The 21,254-nt window shown below is 41.7% G+C and overlaps 2 protein-coding genes across 5 annotated transcripts; one reads left to right on the top strand and one right to left on the bottom strand.

Moving 5' to 3' along the window:
• Positions 1–2,471: 2,471 nt before the first annotated feature.
• LOC125742549 (myoglobin-like) lies at positions 2,472–6,350 on the bottom strand. Its single transcript, XM_049014655.1, has 4 exons — positions 6,192–6,350; positions 4,074–4,159; positions 3,470–3,689; positions 2,472–3,037 (listed from the first exon to the last, which is right to left on the bottom strand). The coding sequence occupies exons 2-4, from the start codon at positions 4,154–4,156 to the stop codon at positions 2,897–2,899; spliced, it is 444 nt and encodes a 147-aa protein (XP_048870612.1). The 5' UTR covers positions 4,157–4,159; positions 6,192–6,350; the 3' UTR covers positions 2,472–2,896.
• Positions 4,525–20,346, top strand: LOC125742522 (serine hydrolase-like protein). Of its 4 annotated transcripts, none has more exons than XM_049014613.1 (15): positions 4,525–4,549; positions 9,931–10,001; positions 10,838–10,981; positions 11,276–11,389; positions 11,486–11,527; positions 11,691–11,710; positions 11,970–12,044; positions 12,144–12,253; positions 12,530–12,609; positions 15,406–15,440; positions 15,574–15,650; positions 16,755–16,842; positions 17,527–17,642; positions 19,257–19,299; positions 20,182–20,279. In XM_049014613.1, exons 2-14 carry the CDS (start codon positions 9,941–9,943, stop codon positions 19,273–19,275), a joined length of 981 nt encoding a protein of 326 aa, XP_048870570.1. In that variant the 5' UTR covers positions 4,525–4,549; positions 9,931–9,940; the 3' UTR covers positions 19,276–19,299; positions 20,182–20,279. The 4 variants fall into 4 exon arrangements, with proteins under 4 accessions (XP_048870570.1, XP_048870568.1, XP_048870567.1 ...); XM_049014611.1 differs by lacking the exon at positions 4,525–4,549 and adding an exon at positions 9,505–9,614; XM_049014610.1 differs by lacking the exon at positions 4,525–4,549 and adding an exon at positions 9,578–9,721.
• Positions 20,347–21,254: the final 908 nt, after the last annotated feature.

A 21,254-nucleotide genomic window follows, 5' to 3' on the forward strand; every position in this document is an offset into this window, starting at 1 on the left:
AAATAGAATTTGAATTATTTTATGTAGTCACATTTGCATTATGTAAAATAATATTTTTTAATAATGACTGTCTAATGAGAATCACATCATTAATGACAATACAATTTAAAGAATATATAGAAGACACATGTTATTATGAAATATATCATTTATTGAATTATTTAAAAATAAAAGGACATGTTTAATTTATTAGTGAAATATATATTTATTGATTTATTTACATAGATATACACTATCAGTCTTTGCACACCACAGGCTTTTACCATGTTTTTATTTATTTCATAAACTGCAGATGTATTTAATCTCCCTTGCAGAAAGAATGCGGCAAATTTTCTTTACTGTTATGACTTATTATTTTCATAAATGAAAGATATAACCTTTTCTTGCCAATGAAGTGAAATAGTGAACATTTACATTGTAAAGGACTGTACATTTATTTGCTAGCAAAGAATATCAAGTGTATTTTTAGTAAATGGTAAGTGAGTAACATGTAAATGTAGAAAATCTCATTGTGTACAAAAACTTTTGACTGGTTGTGTGTACTGTATTTATATATTTCATTTTGAGTACTATGGAGATCCATACATGACAAGCATCTAAACCTTTTGTACTAAATTGTTTTAAAACTCAGTAGCTCCTTCCTGCTAAGTCCATTCCTTCCTGGCCTGCCCATGCTTTCCTGCCTTGCCCTGCCTCTCCATTCCTTCCTGTCCTGTCTGTCTCGTGCTCCCAAACACCCCACGCTAGCAGTCCTTACACAAGAAAACGCTTTGTGGAGAGACACACCCTTCAAGCCTGGAGCTGCATTGTAAAAAGTCTCAGATCTCAGATGCGTCACTAGTTCCAGAACATACTGTATATCATCAGCTGTTGCGCTCTCATGTTGAAGTTACTCTGGTTCGTCTATAACCAGTCTTGCCAGTCACTCAAAACTAAAATAGTCAATCTGGACACCCATGCCACAAAAGTCCTTTATAGCAGTATGAAAAAGGACCATTACTTTTTGACTATGAAGCCAAACTGCATGTCCCATACGCATACAGTGCGAGTGTACTCCAGTGCACACTGCATGCTGCAGTGTTATAAAGTTATGATGTTGTTATTGTTCAATCGCTATTTAATGCTATTTACCGTATTTATCTTGTCTTCGTTGTCACCAAAATTTACTCTACGGTCTGCAAGAAGCGTGCAAGTAGGAATTTCATGCCACCAATGCAAACATGATCATACCAGCCCTTCTTACCTCACATTTTAATATTAATAATAATGCAAGTAAAAACATAACATTAAAGACAATACATTTAAGTCATTTACATATTCAAGTAAAATGCATGCTGTTTGTTATTATTCTTATAGTTTTTATTTGCAGTGGCGGTAACAGCAGGATTCATCATTATCACTGACATCAGCAAGCTTTTATCTAGTCTCAGTGTCTCTACCTGCATAAGACCTGTCGTTTGCGAGTTGCTGCTGTGCACCAAGTCACGTCCACAGCCTGCACAGCGGTAGGAGGAGACTCAGGTTGGGTTTCATGTGCCCCGAGCCATTGAAATGGCTGAAAGGACAGGTGATGCCTTCACCGTGCTGAGGGAGTCTACACTTTCCAAGGAGCGAAATCGTCCACTGAAGTGGCTTAGATCACTTTACAGCCAGGGCGTGGGAGTCTGCCATGGGCACCTTTTGTGCGGTTTTAGTATTTAAGAGTTTAGCATTAAATAACTGCCTGAAATCAGGAGGGGAGCGGCACTGGATATAAGCAAATTAAATGGGGGGGGGGGGGGGGGATTAAAAGTAAAAGGCCGGTATTTAAACCCCTCATGGACGAGATGGGACAAGTATCAAAAATAAAGAGCAAGGAAGGTGAGAACCAGAATAGACCTCACACAATCTGACAGATGGGGAATGCTCAGTGTACGAGGGCCAGGCCAGCAGAATCCAGGTCTAGGTTGTCTGAATGGTGATTTATACTTATGTCATGGAGCAAATGCGGCTCCTACCCACTCACTCTTCATTTTATCTGTCGCCGGTAGCTGTGCCTCGTCGTTGTATTCAAGGCTCCCGCTCAGACAATACTTCTTATATGAGACATGGGGTGCGCTGATAATACCTTAAGTGTCACTTGAACTCGAATGGCCCCCCAATGGTGTCAGGGCCTGCTTCCTACGATACAGAACTCACGTATCGCTTTTAAAATTCTGGGACAGGAGCAGACTGGGTCTGCTCAGACGAGCAGATTCACATGGGAAACCCTACCCTGTTTCTGAATCTTCTCGGAATTCCTGTTGGCCGACGGCTGTATCCGTCTGCCGACAGGCTCAAGTTCCTACGTGCGCATACTGTCAGTGCACTTCCTGTAAACAGCCTCATTGTTTACTCTGTGGTGAAATGGCTTCATGTCATGGGCCTCAGATGAGACCATCAGTAAATAACAAACGAGAGGCGCCGATGTGAAGGAGTAAAGACTGACACAGTTTTGCAAATGATGTATATAATTTCCCTTTAATTGTGATCCTCAGAACACAGAAAAAAACAAGTTGATTCTTTATGAAAACAGCAATCAAGCTTACATAGCTAAAATCAAGAGGAAAGATTGCGTTAGAATAGTGAAAGTAATAAACTGTTGTCTATATAAGGCCCCTTTAGAAATGTGAAAGCAAGTCATGTCTCCGTTCAGACCCTCTCTCTTTCCCCGCTGAGTCTTTCACCCGGAATCATAGCTACTAGTATTAAACATGTTCTTACCAGCTCTTAGTTAATAGCCTTGCAGTACAGTTACCATATAATGTGGTGCCTGAGTCATTTACCATTTATGTCTATTAGACGATTAAATGCTATTGTAAGTTGCTATTAATTTTCACAAAGTCTGCAATTCTGTTTACGGTGGGGTTTTTCCTCTTTAACCCTGGAAACCGACTTCCTTGTAGACAGCGTCTATATCCGCAATGACCACTCCCATCACGTTCCGCAGGGCTGTCTGTCCTGCCGCGTCCATCCCGGCTTTCTCAGCCATCACCTTCGCGAGGACCTCGGTGATCAGCTGAAACGGACCAGCAGAGAGAGAGGTCAGTGAGGGAAACACACAAACACACCAGCTCACTGGACATGACCTTCACTGTCAGCACAATGGAGACGATTATAATCGGAGGTGGAGAGAGTACAAATCCAGACCAAGATTTTGTTTCAACCAACCAATTGAGTATAAAGAGTCACAGACACAGAGGACTCAACTGGTTGGTAGAAACAAAATCTTGGTCTGGATTTGTACTTTGGACCTGAAATCGCCACCTCTGATTATAATCTTTGTGCCATTCTTGAGTCAAGTTCCCAATCTCTTTCTGCTGTGTAAGATGAGTATAAAGAGAATATAACTAAGCTACGAATGTCTATTGGGATAAAAGTTGTTTAGAATTGGATTTTAAATAATCCTGTGCTACTGTGAGAGAAGTACCGCTTGTGTATGATCTCCCACCTTGAAGTTGTTGAGAGCAATTTTGTGTGTCTTGGCATGGTTGGTTGCCAGTGGCTTGAGGATTGGGCCGTGATTCCCCCTGGCATTCAAAATCTCCGCCAACTTCTTCAGCACAGTCTCGCCGTGGGCCGCCACTGCTGCATTGCCGGCCAGTTCGCTTTGCGGAATCCCGACAAACTTAGGGAACAGCTTCTGTGTGTCGGGATACTCCTTGAACAGACTGGAGGGAGATTTACAATCTTATCAGCTCATTTGTTGGTTATCTCTTTGTAAATGGCAGTCATAGGCAATAAAACACCAGGCCAGGTAATATTTACTGATGAATTCCCACGTCTCCGTGAATAATAACGTTATGGGGGGGCGGGTGACGGAGGTATTAATGCCGTTTCTGGGAAGAAAAGCCTTCTTCAAGATAAAGGAATGAATGACCTCATCAGCTCCATGAAATATAATGGTGCTTAAACGGGTTTGTTCTATTTAAAACACACTTTTCAGCCAAGAACAAAAATCCCCACTTAAGATCTACATGGAAACATTCTCACTCATGACAAATTTAATGCATGGAAGACAGATTGCTGAGGACCAGTGAAACATGATGACTGACCGGGTCAGAACCTCGCCGCCAACTCCTCTGTAGTCCTTCTCGACGGCGGGCCAGTACTTCAGAATCTGGTCAAAGTCAGACATCCTCTGAAACGAAGCAAAAGAGAACCGTCAGTGTGATTAGTGTTCGCTACTGACCCTCTGTCTGCAAGCGTCAGAAAAGCGTAGACTGGAGAGGTCAAACAAAAGATGGAAAATTACTTCCTTGAGAGGGCCATTTTTAATATTAATTATAATTAATTCTAATTCAATGACACCCCCCCCCACCAGGAACCATAAACAATAGTGAGGCTAAGTAGGTGGTAAGCTTGCTGAGGGTGTGTCTCTCACTAAAGGTTGATTGGGTAACACACGGTAATAGACAATGTCAGAGGCGAGTCAGCAGTCAACAGGGTCATTACGAAATATGACGGATTGAAGGCATGTGGGGACAGCGCACAGCTCTTCGGACCATGCTACGTAACGCCATGTGACATGGTGAGAACATTCAAACTCCACACTCATTCAGAGCTGAGGTGGGATTAACACTAAATCACTCTTCTGCATTATTTGTAGCCATTGAAATCAATTAGAATTAAAAAAAAGCAGCTATACCTAGAATATATCAGAGCAATACCACTATATCTATCTCATAATTCCTATAATTTTTTTTAGTTATTTAGTTAGTTTGTTAGCCTGCTCAATGGTATAACAATAGCAATCTGTGACCTTGACCTGCTATATAATATTCAGATAAGTATAAAAGAGTCTTTGTGGTTATTTATATCAGCTGCAGCTCTGACAGTCTGTACAGTGACCTTTCTGCAATGCTAATTATTTCGGGCTCGTTCTTTGAATGCTGACTGCAGTCAGCTGACCTCTAATGTTTGCCCGCTCAGTCAACGCTCGGGAAACTGAGGCGCCCCAGACGAGCTGCGCTAACAGACACGTCGCCTAGCCGCGATCTGGCTTCGCCTGGTTTCCCTTCACTCAGCACTCTAACCTTCACTTCACATTATCCTTACGGCGGGAGCTTTGCATCGCGACGGTAATGTCTGTAAATGCGTGTTTAAAAAATCCTTACTCATCATTGTTTTGCAAGTATTTGTATCTTGATAAAACGATTTCTTTTCCCCCCACACCGCACCAGCGACGTTGTGGTTAAAAGAGCAACTTTGCTGGTTTAAAAAAAAAAAGGCGGTTTAAAATTGCAACAGTTTTAAATTGCAATTTGCTACTGAACTCTATTGAGACTTCTAAACCTGAGATGCCTGGGTAAATGTCCATCTGAGTATAAAACATTTCCTCTTCTTTCAGCCCCCTCTTTCTCCGGGCAGGGGAATAATGCAATCGGATCCCCGTGAGTTTTACACAGAGCTACACTTTCGCTAATGGGTTTCTTCTTTGTGTTTCTTTCAAGCTCATCGTATCCTCTGTTTCGCTGGTCATCGTCTAGATAATGATTATAACGATTAAATGATTAATTCTTGCATTCGCCTAGGATCTTACATTGCTTAATCATTCATTATAATTAAGCAAATTAAAATGATCCTAATATTCAATTAAAAGTTCTTGGAAAGAGAGCCCCTCGCCTTTAACAATTGTTAAAGGATAACCTTTGAGAATCTTCGCCTGTTTGAATGTGTTTTTGGATGCATATTTAAGCCAGATACTGTCTATCGTTTAAATCAATGCAATCCCAGAAACCTTCCTAAGTGGTAACTCAGTGGCTAACCGTTACATCTCCATAATTGGGGGTTCAAATCCCTATCCCCCCGTTCTGTGTGTGAATCTTGCCTGTTATTGCTGTGCACAGTTGTGCGAGTATCCTCCTGCAATTCAAAGGCATGCATTTAAGCAAATTAGTGCCCTGTGATAAACTGGCATCTCATTCAGGGTGTGTCCCTACCTACCTTGTACCCTATGATGCCCGGAGGAGGCTCCAGGCCAACCCTGCAACGCTGCACTGAGTAAGTGGTTAGAAAACTTTTCTGTAGCATTTAAAAAGCGTGCAGCCGAATGCATGTCCTCGTTTGCTGAAATAGCTTGAACCAAACCACGAAAAATGCATTCACCAGTCAGCACCACAATAAGTCATGCACTTACTCAAAAAATCTACAATGAATCAATGGAAACATACCGTGCAAGATAATCAGGTGAAGTCCCGGGTTAAGTTGTTTGTGAATTGTTTAATGTCTCAGTGCAATGTTCCAACTCCCAAACCTTACCTTTTATACCCCTCAACTTGACTCATGAATTACGGCCCAACCATCAATCCCTCTCTCCCCCCCCCCTTTTCCTGTCTTAAGAATTAACTCCACCTCTTTTCCTCCCTCCCTGATACTATTACAGCATTGTTCCACACTTTTTTATATATGCCATATACATTTTGTTCATCTTATTTTTTATTAGTTTTTTTTATTTAAACTAACAGGACTAGTTGCATTCAACTTAAGTGCGTCGACTCTTCCAAGCTGTACGTTTTGCTTGGAATAGGTTCGTGGTGTAAACATTTTGCCTTCGACTAAATAATTCATCACTGTACTTGCCTCATGTTCTTGGTCACAAGCTAACCAACACAGTGCAAAATGGTGAACTTTCCGTGTCTGACTGCTGACACATTCGACAAATGGCAAGTCGCGGCTCGTATGTGGCCAATGTCATTGGGGTGTGATTAGAGGTTATCGGTCCAAGGCGAGCCAGACTGCTAGCGTGACCAGGAGGGATTGTTGCCAAAGCATACAAATGAAAAAAAATTACAAAAATGGTCATAGATAGAGGGAAGATTGTGATGTCCTCGTTTGAGGAGAATGAGGGGGCAGCTTTCAATGGAAGCCTCTTCAGGTTTCCACAAGAGAGGTGAAACTCTATAAAAGGAATTTACCTCTCTATCTGGATCATTCCCTGGCCTCTCCTTTTGGCCTCACTCTCTTCTGTCTGTTGTTCACTTCGCCTCACTCTCTCACTTTGCCCAACTGCTGCACGAGTTTGCATGGCTTCAGCAGCTGCTTATTTTGTTCCAGTCTTGCTAACGCATTCGCTCACAGATAAGTTTAGTTCAAATACAATTTCCCTCTCGCCTTAGGTTCCAAATGAAAGCTCCAAATGTTAAATAAAATATATTGGTGTCGGCAGAGCCAAGGCAGTCGGTGCTCATAATGCTTTTAATTAATCCACATCTTTGGCAAAGCCATCAAACAAAGTGGATTATCCGGCTTCAGGGGATAAGCATGTATCTGAACAAGAAAGATCAAAGTGTAATTTAAAAAAGTAAAGAAAAACACTTTTCTGCTCGTTTTTTTTACAGGAACACTGCAAAACGTTTTTAGTGCAACGGAAAAGTGTATGGTGCATAGTTTATTTTTTGAAGTAACTTAATTTATTCATTTATCTTTATTAATTTATTAAGTGGCATAGAATTCCTCTCTCACTGACTGTGCTCTTTTGAAACGGACACCAACTCCTACACTGGGCATTGTGTTCATTGAGGGGACAAGAATGTCATCACTAAAACGCATGACGGGCCAGTCTCATTTCCCTCAAAAAATGATACTTTTTCATCCAATACCACTCGCAGCAAATAATTTATCTGCAAAGTAAATCATTGCCATTAACGGTTAAACATTGAAGGTGGCTTTTTGCATCACATGACTGGTCATGGACTGTATATATCTTAGGGACCCTTCATCCCAGGGGAGGCTAAACAAAAATATCAGACGCAAAGCCTTTCCACCACGACAATGTAAGGAAGGGAAGGGTGTGGGGAGATGATAGGGATAAACAGATAGGAAGATAACAGCAGTCCAACGGCATCTAGACAGAGGATCTCAGACAGTCTTTCAGCCTATGCAAAGGGAAAAGGCCACCGACCAAAGATAGCCTTTGGCACTACCCAGAAAAACAGACTCTCGGCAATCTCGTTAATCACAACTTTGTTGATGGGAACTTAATGATACAGCCGAGGTATGCCACTTCGAGTTGGTATCTAAGTGTATATACAATTATTCCAGAGAGCCCCATCGCAAATACTCAAAATGTGCGTGGATTTAGCAGTTTCACTGAAATCATTTACATGGGAAATACCTTAGCACTATTTCTGTAAAGTATATATGCTGGGACATTTATGAACGATTAAAAAGCCCCCGTGCCTGGAGGACCCCTCATACTCTCACTCAGTCACGTACAGAGGCGCGCACCCAGTCCATTCCAAATGTAATTGAGAATGGAATTATTTTTTTTAATACAGTGCGCTTCCCCCTGGTGGCCATTATGGTGAAACACATCTGAGGCGCATGCAGAAATTCTAGGCAATGCTCTGACGTCCCCTGCTGGCCTCATCCAGAAATTACAGATGATAGCAAATGCTACCTGTTTGATTTGGAAGGCATACGTGTGATTTCAAACCGTGACCTGATATTAGAGCCTTCAAGTTGAACATGTGTCAATAGAGAAGGATCGGCTTCATCATGGTTAGTGTAGTTCAATATAAAGATACTCAGAGATGCAAGGTCAAATACGACATCTGTAAATGAAATTTCATTCGTAATTTGTAATGCCTCCATTTTCAATGTAACTGTTTTCTTGGCAAATGTAAGGCAGGTAGGTGTGTAATCTAATATCAAAGCAGTAATATTTTAATATTAGATGTATATACTTAAAATTATATGGTGGAATATAGCTCAGCAGGTTAGGACTGTCAAATGAAGGTCACTGCTTTAGATCTGCTACCTTGGGCCCTTAACCCCAGCTGCTCCAGAAATACTATCTGACCTTGTTCTCTAATCCTCACTTGTACACTTGTACAAAAGCATCTGTAATATAAATTTTATGTAAATAAAGACCAAGGACTCACAAATCAGGGCCTTGATTTAAACATGCAGTACGAATAACTAATGGAGTTTAGCTTTGACTTGGTAGCTTGTTCACGTTATTTGTTTGAACTCTACCTATGGAAAACGTTGTCATCTCTGTGCCTTCATTTAGGCACTGCTACCTTGTTCGTTAAAATATTCATATTGAAATAGTCATGCAGTCTTATTATTCTTGTTCCCTTGAAAGTCGTTTAAAAAATGAAAGTTATTTAAAAAAATGCAGAGGTGATTGTAGGGACTCAGGGGGCCCCCTAACGCCCTCTCCCCGGGTATGGTAAAATGTATTATATTTTACTGTGAAATGTAAATTTAATAATATCAACAAGGAGAATTTAATAAGCACAAAACCTTTATTTTCACTGTGAAAAAAGAACGCACAAAGCAGATTTGTCGATGCAATGTCCTTTGTAATCGGCCTTCCTCGGGGGCCCCGTCATACCTCGGGGCCCGAGGCCATTGCCTGCTCTGCCTATCCTGTCGCTGCAACTCTAAAAACACCGATTAATACTATTCGTGGGACAGGGTTTAGTCTATTATTATAAACTTGGTTGTTGTTTTTTTTCTTTAGCAAAAGTTGTTTCATTTTTGCCTGGGATTGGTTTTCCCGTGTGTCAATCAACCCGTTTTACTTCAGCGGGGCTCTGATTGGTCGGGTTGCTGTCACGAGGGATATTTACCGGAAGAAAGATCAGGTAAAGTCTCGAAGGTTGTATCTTGGGGAAATCGGGCGATTGCATAGAATAATAGGGTTTAAAGAAGTTAATCTGAAAGCGGAATGCGCTGTTTTCCCTGATGACACGTAAGCCTTTTGAGCGACCTAAAGAGCGCCATTGTTTATTTCAGTCTCTGTCGTTCCCGGTTTGTTACAGAAGTTTGACATTAAAACACGTTCAATCGGCTTTTCCAGTACCGCAGGAATCGCGGTGGATGTCGTTGACCGTACATGCTTATTAGACTAGGTTCAGTATTAACGCGTAGTGTGCCTCTCTCTCACTTCACTTTTCCCAGGCTGCAAAGGATGATTGCGAGCCTAAGAAGTGTTCGACACTTTTCTACAACAGCGATTATGAAGCAAGTTGGTGAGGAGATGTCATACACATGCTCGGTCCGATAAGAGTGGCAGGATGACTGTCATAGCAGCGCGTCTACCATATCTACGACTACCACCAGCCACATTTAGAAATGCTCTTCTTTTACCATTTTATACCATTAGTTATAAGAAATAGGTAACGCAAAAGAATTGACGTAATGAAGTTTCCTTCCGTTATATTATCATTATTATTGTTGTCGGTGATGATGATATGGCGTACCTCTGTATGCGTGGAGTTTTCACGTTTTCCCCGTGTTTGCCAGTGTTTCCTCCCATGGTGCAAACATACCACTTTGCAGTTAGGCGATCCCTGTGATGGACTGGTGTCCTTACCATGGCCCTGTACTGTATTAGTAGTTATAGAAGATTCAATACAACTTATTTTTATATAGCGCCTTTCACAACAGTTGCCCCAAGGCACTTTATATGGGTGTTTTGTGGTACATCACAGCATCATTAAGACAACGGTGGGTTCTTACTGCTACTATTAATAGGGCTCCAAGCACATAGTGCTGCAACCCTATAATAATAATAATAATATAACCAAAATGATTTTAGGACAACAAATGGTTAATGTTGTGGTATTCCACCTACGCAGATAAATGCATCTCCCTGTGTACAAGTTTCCACAGGTTGAAGTCAATGAGAAAACAGTCATCTTGACAATAGTTAAATTTACCTACCAAACTGAGTGCATTTCCCCCCTTATTCCCTTCCTGGACCCCTTTGTTTATTAATGAAATGAGATCAGGACCTTTTCATGAAAAACATCCAGTTATTCGCATCCATCAGTGTTATTTTTCCCTCTTTTTCTTAATGTAACAGTTTCAGAGCTACATGTGTCGGTGCCATGGGGAGAAATAAGGGGCCAAGCTTGGGGTCCTGATCATGGCCGTCCAGTACTGTGCCTGCATGGCTGGGCAGACAATGCTGGGTCATTCAACACCCTAATTCCATTTCTACCAAGAGGTTCAACTAATTATTATTATTATTATTTATTATGATTTGTATTAGTGGTGGTAGTAATAGAAAGGACAGTTTATAACAAAAAATGATTTCTGTGCGACTACTACTATAATTACATAACATGAAATTTACCAGAGAACATAGTTTTAATGATAGAAACTTTAAAAAAAAAAAAAAAAACCGTCAGGCTGCTTTTGCTCTAGTTGTGATGCCAAGGTTGTGATGGGGGGGGACTGTGGGCGCAGTACTATGTCCGCTTTATGCCATGCGCCTGTGCTGCTCCCTCTTCCCCATCAGACTGGAAGTGTGTGGCCGTGGATTTGGTCGGCCATGGACTGTCCAGCCACAGGCCGGCAGGAGTCTTCTACACCTTCCCCGCGTACGTGTACGACGTGCGGCAGGTCGTCGAAGGTACGAGTCACCCCCCCCCCCCCAACCCTTTGGTATGATGTGGAATCGGTGCTGCTTATTTAGGGGTAACTTCTGTGGATCCCAATGTCATTTCAGCTCTGCAGTGGAAACGCTTCTCCATAATTGGACACAGCATGGGTAAGTGTTTACAGTGTGTTAATGTAAACCAGAATGCCCCCCCCCCAGCTGTTTCTCCTCACCCTTGTCTTTTTTTGTCTTTGAATGTTGGTCCCATGGCTTCTGTTGCCCTCTCTCTCCATCTTTGGAGCATCTCAATTAATCATTTCCTTTTATTTTACAGGAGGCAACATTGCTGGTTTGGTGAGACTTTCCTTTGGTCGCTCTCTGCCATCTGTCATGGTTGATTATACCTTTTGATATTCCACTTATTGAATCAAGGCAACAAGTAGCATGTCTGAATATTTCCTGTGTGCTGGGTTTATAATTATTAACGGTTACAGCCCTTAGTCATGCTGGGGCCACTTGGCCAGCATGGAAGCTACTGGGAGGTCCGTTGTGTGCAAAATTAACCCCAGCTGCTTGCTCTGAGCTTGACGGGATTGAATGTGTTTAATTGCAGTTCAGCGCGTTATATCCCGAGATGGTGGAATCTGTCGTGTTCCTGGACTCGTTCGGCTTCCTCCCTACTGAGATGGTATGGCTGTGGTGACCCTTATTGTGGGAATGATGGGTATTGACATCTTTCCTGAATCTCCAATGTTATATCTCAGATGTTCTCTCTCTCTCTCTCTAGAAAGAGATGGCAGGACTCGCAAGAAAAGGGATCGAGGAGATGATTGAGTTTGAAAAAAAGAAAGATGAGAAGAGAGAACGGCTTTACACTTATGAGAAAGCAGTAGAAAGGTTATTTCTGACCTTCTAATTGGGTGACGTAAGCTAGGCGCGTTGGCGGTCTCTCGGCACAGAGCTGAGCTTCACTTGAATAAATCCACCCTGAGAGTTTCCTCTGTAAAGTATGTTTGAAATTCTCAAGACTTTTATCATCAGTGTCCCATTAAGTCATTAAATTTCAGCCCGTAGTCTAGTTCTGTTTTAGTAGTGTTGCCTTCTCACTCTTTGCTGCTTTACATCTCAATGGTAAAATGATGCCGACTAAAACTTATACTGTCTCTATCTCAGGTTGATGACAGCCAATCCGTCTTTGTCTGAGAAATCTGTTCACGTCCTTTTGGAGAGAGGCAGCGCGCAAGTTGACGGAGGTCAGCCCCAATCCTTCTTCTCTTCTCTCCCTTAATACATTGACTTGTTTCCTTTAATGGCTTTCAGCAACGCTCAAATGAGTCTAAAACCGGTGCTTATGGATGCTGTTACATCTGAATTGCTTCTGCTTTTCCTGCCCTTCAAGGGGGACGTGGGGCATCTCAAAGGTTTATGGCTGAAAACAGGACTTCCATATACAACGAATGATGTCATTACATAAGGTGCAAGACATAGCTTGTATTGTTTAAATTGAACTGAGTTGTATTGTCTCCTGTGATGGACTAGCATCCAGTGTGCGGCATCTCTGTCCTTGTGCCCTTTGCTCCCTGTAATAGGCTGCAGTCTCACCGTGATTTTGTATTGGATGTGGTGATAGAGGATAGATTTGCATTGCTTTCCAAAGTTGGTTAAGCGGTGACGATGGTATAAGGACAACGTGATAACAATTTGGATAAGTGATAAATGAAGATGGATTTGTATTTCTTTATAAAGTTAGATAAGCGGTAATGATAGTATAGTTACGACAATATAAGAACGATATAATGATGATATAATAATGTTTTGGATAAGTGGTAATGATAGTATAATTATGGCAATATAAGAACGATATGATGACGATATAATAACGTTTTGGATAAGCGGTAATGGATTTGCATTGCTTTACAAAGTTGACTGTAGAGTAGAGGGTTTCTCTGCTGTACTTGATTTGGCCAGTCTGGGAGCTTAAATTTAATCCACTTTAAATATATATTTAATAAGTTTCTTTTTATCGACATGTAGAAAAACACAAGCATTTGTAAAATATGCATTTTTTAATTTCCCTCCCTGGCCCCATTCACAAGTCAGTGCATCATGGGATAAGGGATAGACGACGCCAACCTTGGTATCAAAAACAAACAAACCGTGACTGAAGGGTCCAGTGTGACAGATCATCCAGGGCGTACAAACAGTACAGGTGTAATGCTGGAAAGTATGCACTGTACTGACTGTCACTGGTGGCCAGTGTATTAAATAAATAATCCTTTCTGTCCTTCTGTCGGCTCTTCTTTTAGACATGAGGAGGCCTGAAAGTATTGAATGGCATTTATGAAATGGATCACTGCTTCCACCTGCTGGCTAATTAATAAAACAATTCAAAATATTGCATTGCGCACTGGCTGACTTGTAAATGAAGTCAAATGGCAGTAAAATGAACGGAAACTAAAAATATGGACTCCGTTGAAGGGAAAGGTGACAATTCTTTATGAACAGTAAGGACATTTCAGCTGAATTAGCTAAAAAGGTAAAAAGGGTTTTGACCAATTCAGAGAAATGAGGAAACCGTTGGTTGCACTGGTTTTGCAGGTTTAGAGACACATTTTATATTCCTGTAGCGCCCTCTATTGACTGATCGGCATCAAATCTGTAAGGCCCTTCCCCAGTAACTGTCCTACAGTACATATGTTTAATGCTTATTGGCCAAAGTACGCATGAGATATGGCTGTTTGATAGCAGTGGGCGTGGCACAGGTACGGTCTGGATTTGCCTGGTGGCCGCACCTTACTGAAAGGTTAAGATTTTTTTAATAATCATTTTCAAGGACACTCGGATTTGAATGGTCCCAGAATTACATAGGGTGGGTGAGAATCCTAGAATGAGTTTGAAAAAATTGTTTTCAAATAGGCAATAATTGAAAGAGGTAACCCAAGTTCTATAGGTTGTTTGATTTGACATACCATCTGGAATACTCCTCGCAACAAATCTCAACTATAAGCTGGACATTTCAAGAGAAATAGGCAGAAATGCTAAATTTGTCACTGTAGCACCCCCTTTTGGCAGACTTGGACCAGGATGGACTGAGGGTCTGTAGAGTAATGGATCCTCCAGTTTTGGTTCAGATTGGTTATTGTTAAGCCTGTCAAATGGATGCTTGATTTTGATTGGCTGGTGGTGGCCAGCATTTATGACTTCTGACTTTTGTAATATGTCTCTGACCTCAGGCTTGGGCCTAGTACAAATCTCCCAAATTTCACTTGGATTGGCCAAGGAGGTCAGGAGATATTGGCAGCAGGTAGTTGTAGCATCCCATATTGATGAAATGCAGCCAACCTTTTACTGTGTCCCCAAAACAATGCTGGGAGGTAGGATTTCAAATTTGGTTAACGTAGGTCAAGGCATACCCGAGTTATAGCTGTCTGACCAAAATAGGCCGGATTAAGGTAGAGTTTGGATGTGGCTAATGGCCATGTGGTAGACAAGTGTCAGATCTTTTAAATATTATTACATTGCTCAGGTCAGGGGTCTGAATGGTCAGATGAAGTTGGACTGGTAGGCAAGAGTAGGTTTTTCAAGTCATGCAAATTAGCCAAAAATCATCCAGGCGGAAGTTAATAGTTTCACTGGCAGATTTGTAAGGAATGGCTGCCTGTATCTGCAGAAAAACAGAATTTGTCTCTAGGACTAACTGGTCAGGAGATATTGGCCGAAACGCACAGTCACTGTCTGACTTGGGTCGGACGGTCTGAGTAGTGGGTAGGAATTGACATCTTCCTACCAAGTCTGGTCAGTTTAGGTCTTACGGTTTAGGATGCCCATTTCGTTTTAGGGGAGAAAAATAATAACAAATCCTACCAAATGTAATAGTGACCTAGGCGCTATAGACCCCAATAAAGCAAATAAAGGAAGGACAGTACACAATTTCAATGAATAAGTTTAGCTAAGTTGGATCATTGAGCTCATGAGGTCTTAGACTGGCATTCAAACCTACTAATGGTCACCACGGTATGGCATTAAATACCCCCTCTCTTTCCCTATAGGTGTGGTTTTCAACAGAGATTTTAGAATCAACTTGGTGAGTGTTGGCTGTATTTCCTCCCCTGAATGCTGGAGTCTGCAGGTTGTAGTCCAATATTCACTCCATCATGTCTAATACAAGTTATGTTGATGTCATTCTCTGTCTTTCTCTCACTTTTCCTCTCCGTCAGACGAACATTGTGCGCCTCAGCTTAGAGCAGAGCCTGGAGCTGCAATCCAGAATACAGGCTAAAGTTCTTGTTGTCCTGTAAGTCCTTCTTCCTGCTGTGGCAGGGCGGGGGGTGGGGGGCGCACTATTTCCCTGTGTAATCTGGGAAATGGAGTTTCTGGGCATCACATGGGCTATAAGCGCCGTTGATACAGAGTTGTGTATTTTCTGTTTATATAAATCATTGGAATATAGAAAATTTGTCAGTTTTGTTTCACGTATTCGACGAGAAAGTGCTTCTCCCATTACTTGAATGGTTTTCAACTGCTGTAAGACGTGCATCAGAGGAGCAGTAAAGTTTGTTTTTTGAGCGTATAAATAATGGAGTTGGATGTTGGGAGCCAGACGGTTGTTTTACCGTGATTTGTAACCTATGTAAGAGTCTTCCGTCAATCATTTTTTAGGGGTGCTTAATTGTATTAAATTTCTAAGCATAAAGAACGAAATTCCAGTGTAAGATGGACCATGAATAAGGGCTGTTTCCTGTCTCCATTCTCTAGGTGATGGATTTGCAGCCTTCGGAGGTTTTTTGTGAATAATTGCGTTAAGTAATGGGTCACAAATGTGCCGTCAATCATTCGTTTGAAAGCTGTTTTGTGCAGTAAAAATAGTTGTTCCTGTAATTGCTCTTTAATGATTACTTTAATGATCGAGCAATGAAATTCCGTGATTTTGTCTCAGCGCAAGTTGACCAGATTCATGATTTTGTCACTTGTGCCACTCAAGAGTTATTTATAACAGCTGCTGTCTCCAGTGATGTGGCTTCTGTTAATGTTTTTCCGACCTCAACTGATTAGTGTGAACTGGGAAAAATATTTCTTTGTGATTTAGGCATGGTTCCACATCACTTCATGTTACAGTCATTAATGAAACCGCATTATTACAGTAAGGAAAACATCAGTTAGTCTAGGTATTAGCATAAGTATTTATGAGCTTGTTATTTCTATATGTACTTTGATGTTACACATTCAGTTTTGTAGATGTAGTAGTTCTCACTGTTATTAGTGTTGTCAGAAAGTAAAAACAAAGGTTTCAACTGGCAGGGGAAAATAGACTGGAATTCACCGTTTTCTTATCCTTAGGAATTAGCTAGTTTTTCCACATTTTGGGAATGAAGAGATTTTTAAAGCACCTTCTCTCCAGGGCAGAGGATGGACTTATGAAAATACCGTCTAATCCAGAGCAGAAGAGGTACTTCTCTACCCTGCTGGATGGCTTTAAAGGCCTCGGGGTAAGTGTCCACACCGACATGCACAGCTAGGGGAACACGACACACACACACACACACACACACACACACACACACACACACACACACACACACACACACACACACACACACACACACACACACAAAGACACATGTCCATTCATTTCTGTGGGCATAACCCTAATCCCAAGAATGACACGCTTAACCCCTACCCAGCCTTAACCTTAACCACAAGTGACCAAACAAAATATAAGATTTTTGGCATTTTAGTTTTTTGATCGCAGTCACAGAGTCACAGAGTTTTATAAAGTTGAATTTTGCCTTCTGGGGCCTGAAAAAATGGGTCCCTGCAATGTCAAATAACAGGTTTCTATTACATTGGGGGGGACATTTGGTCATAACAATGGAGTACATACATCACACACACACACACACACACACACACTTGGACAAGCACAACTGCACACAAAAAGGCAAGAACAGACAAGGGACACAACCAAAGTATGATGAATAGGAGGCCTACTGACAGTGACACAGGCCTATTGACAAAGGCACATGCAACATAGCGACAGCCCAGCTAAGACAGATCACAGTCAGTTAGGGGACTGATAGCTAGTTTGTAAATAGTTCATCTTCACTCTTCCTTTCTCTCCTCCCGTGAGCGTATCAGCCACCCGGAATAAACGACATACCTCTCCTCTGCAGGGCCGCGTGTTGACAGTGCCAGGGAACCATCATGTTCATCTGAATGACCCCGAAACCGTGGCCTCCATCATCACCGATTTCCTGGAGGGCGGAGCCTCAGACTTGGCTGCTAAACTGTAAGAGTCAGGACCTCAGTCGCTGGCACAGACATCATTCTACTTCAGATGCACAAAGGTCCATTAACACACTGGTTCCTCACTGGGGATCTTCCCCACCGACCCACACCTAACTTCAAGGACTGGATCCACAAAACCATGTCAGAATTAACAGCAAAAAAAATCTGGAACTCTGGGATTGTCGTTGTGTTTTTATAAAGACGCATTAACTTTGAAGGGGCTTTTCTAAAATGATTGTCTAGCTAGGGTGGGGGGGCGAGTGAAACTGCACACGCATGCATACACACTTAGTGAATCACTGTGCTGCTGCTGCAGACTAAAATGTTTTAACATTAACTGACATATTTCAGGTATCGGTGCATTTATGTGGTACCAATTTTGGGAGTTGCGAAAATTACTATTGTGAAAATTTTAATGTTTAACATCTTGAGTCAAGGCGAAGATGAAATCTGTTTTAAGATGTTATATTAATATATATAGAGACAGTATTTATTGATCATGTGTGGCATTGTACCTCTCCGTTGTGCCTCTCAGCGTGTCAGGCTGCCGATGTTGTGGCAAAGGAAATAAAATCCCACCAAACTCACAAACGTTTGCGGGTGACTCTTTGCTCCCTCCCATTAAGATTTTGGCTGATCCTGAGCTGGTTAGTTTGGCACAGACCTGGTCGAGTGCTTCTGGTAACCATGGATACGCATGTGGCAAGTGCACAGGTTTTCCTTGTGCCTTTTACCAGCATCCCCCCCCCCCCCCCAACAAACCGAACATCTGCAGTGGGCAGGGTAGGTGTGAGCTTTCCCACCTCGGCTTGGCACAGCAGTACCTCCCCCATGTGATCTGGGATTACGCGCGTGTCCGTTACAGTGTGAACTCCCCCCTTTGAGGGCTGGACAATTCGCCGTCATTTAACTTTGCTTACTGGAGCGATGAACTCCTTCATCTGCGCAAATTATCAGTTGAACTGGAAGCGAATCACACTGGGCACCTGACCCTATTTCTTTGCGAGGGCTTTTGACAGAAGCGGTTATATAAATTTTTCTCTCCCCTCTGGGCTCAACATCACCAGGCTGGTCTCCATGGCAACATCTCACCCACCCCTCCCCACTCCCCCCCCCCCTACTTCCAAATGTGACGTCATAAGGCAGAGCAAGCCAAAACGGCTGCAGACTCTCACACGTCAGGGAAATCTCCCTTTGAGTAGTAGTTCTGTAATCTTACGTTGAGGAATCAACGTTGCACTTTGAGTCGCTCACCTCCGATACCTTTCGGTTACGATAAGAACGAGGAGGCGAGGCAGCCGAGATCCCCGGTAAGTGAGCGTGTGTGTGTGTACTTGTGCAAACCTCTCATTCACAGTGTTATTGGCATGTCTGTGTCGCTGTGGACTGAATGAAGCGCACATCTTTGGGGGTCGCTGAAAACCATCCCCATTACCCCTAACGAGTCTGCCCAAAGCGTTAATCATTAGCATCAGTGTTAGGATGCTGTTCCCTCTATAGGGACCAATGTTTATGTGAATCAGCACTGAATCTGTCCAAAGTAATGTATTCTCTTACTGATGCAGATGAGCTAATTTGAAATGTTAATGTAAGCATTTCTGTTTTGCACCTCTAGGACTTCTCCGCAAATCTAGAGCAGCTCTACTCCATTCCAGCAGGTAACGAAACGTGTCCTTAGATGGTTTTCATTCAGATGCCTTTTAACGTTTAATTCCCTCTGTGGATCCTCTGAGTTGAATTAGCACGCTACTTGGCTAGAGTATGTCTGTTTGTTTAGGTGACGATATGCAGGTCACTCTTGGAATGATCTTGTTACTGTCTGTCCTGGAGGACTGTCAACCTCCTTCTCGTTAATTATTGGTTTTGTGTTTTAAGATTTTTGTCATTAAATTCCTTTGTTCGGAGCAGAATCACCAGCAAGTGGTTGAGAGCATGATTATATGGGACAGTCAAAGAAGTCATCAATCCTCCTGATTCATCATGTCATTCATCACATGCGTTTACAGTGTAGCTACCAAACATTTAGCCTGGTGCATGTATGGGTCAAACGGTGTTTTTACATAGCAAAATTGTGTAATGAAAATAGGAATCTTCATTGCTGCGGCAGTGAATTTAGGTGATGGTTTGCATTTTTAGATCATTATTATATTATTATCTGTAATTTTTCTAGTTTTTATGGCTGCATTGATAATGTACAGTCGCTGTGGCAATAATAGTACAGGGATAACTGTGATTTAACAGTTAATTATAATGACTCAAACAGAATTGTATGTTATTTAGAACAGAGGCAGGTAGAGGTGATTTAATAGGATATGTAGTGTAAAAATAGGGGACTCTGTGACCCCCTGAATGTGGAAGCACTTAATCCTCACTCTATTTAGATTAAAACGTTTCTCTCTGGATACTGATAATGTTCTAGCTTGCTGAGGTTGAAGCCTTTATTGTCTCCCCGGTACAGTATGAATTCCCCCATTTTGTCTCACTTTGAATTCTTCCATTCCATGTTCGGCACTTAACTGTCCGTTCCAATTATCTTCCAGCTACTCCCCGGAAACATGCCTTGGCTGTTCCTTGACTGGTTTGTTCCCCTCTACCTGCTTGTGTCAGTCCTAGTTCTGGCGGGGTTTGGAGCTTGCCTGTACTTCCTCGAACCAGGACTGCAGGACGCACACAAGTGGAATGCCCAGGCACCGCATAGACGCCCCCTGGTGGCCAATGATGAAAACTACAGCAAAGATGATGATAGTGTTCTGATATAATAGTAAAGGAAAATTTCACACACTGTATTACAATAAATATACTTGATGTTTAATAAAAATTTAAGGAAGAATCCCATAGTGGTATTTTTCCTATAGTTTTCCAATAGATTCATATAACACCAACTAAGGTAGAAGGGGGATTTAAAACATCATCCTAAAATAATATGTAGGAGTGCTCTTATTAAAAACAAGAGCACTTGTGCCAATCATGTTATGCAAAAGTGAAATTTGTGATAAATATGTGTTTATATATTTTTCAATAGACTAGAAAAACTGTAATTTATGTTATTTCAACAACTGCATAGGGTTAGCAATGCTAACACAGTTTGTCTCCTCTGTAACAAAGCTTTCTAGATGAGTAATGCAACACACAGCCATGTACATTGGAAGGTAATGCTGTGTTCTTCCAAAATTTTACTTTTGACTTTGTATTAAAAGATACTGCGAGATTTATGTATTTCAAAGTGGAAAAAGTGTCCTGGATCACAATGTTGTACTAAAGCTGAAGACACGATGCAGATATATGAATAAAATTCCAAATAATTTTATCACCAACACAAGTATGCCTGTTTTAAGCATAATGTTGCTTATCTGAAGTGGAATTGTTGCTTTTCCGGTGAAGACTTGTCCCACGTTAGGTTTTACACAAATTTCATGCCCTTTCTGATTACGCTTTCAGGCAAATCCTCTGTACTGTTTCTGTGCTCTTGGGACACCCTAAAGATCACAGAAGGAATTTAAAGCGCTGTGATCAAATTTGGTAAAGCGATCCTTCAATGAAGACGAAGGACGAGTGCATACAAGGACCACAGATACATATACCAGAGGTCGTCCTAAAATTAACTCTGTATATC

This window comes from Brienomyrus brachyistius, chromosome 5, assembly GCF_023856365.1.
Source record: "Brienomyrus brachyistius isolate T26 chromosome 5, BBRACH_0.4, whole genome shotgun sequence".
Taxonomy (NCBI): domain Eukaryota; kingdom Metazoa; phylum Chordata; class Actinopteri; order Osteoglossiformes; family Mormyridae; genus Brienomyrus; species Brienomyrus brachyistius.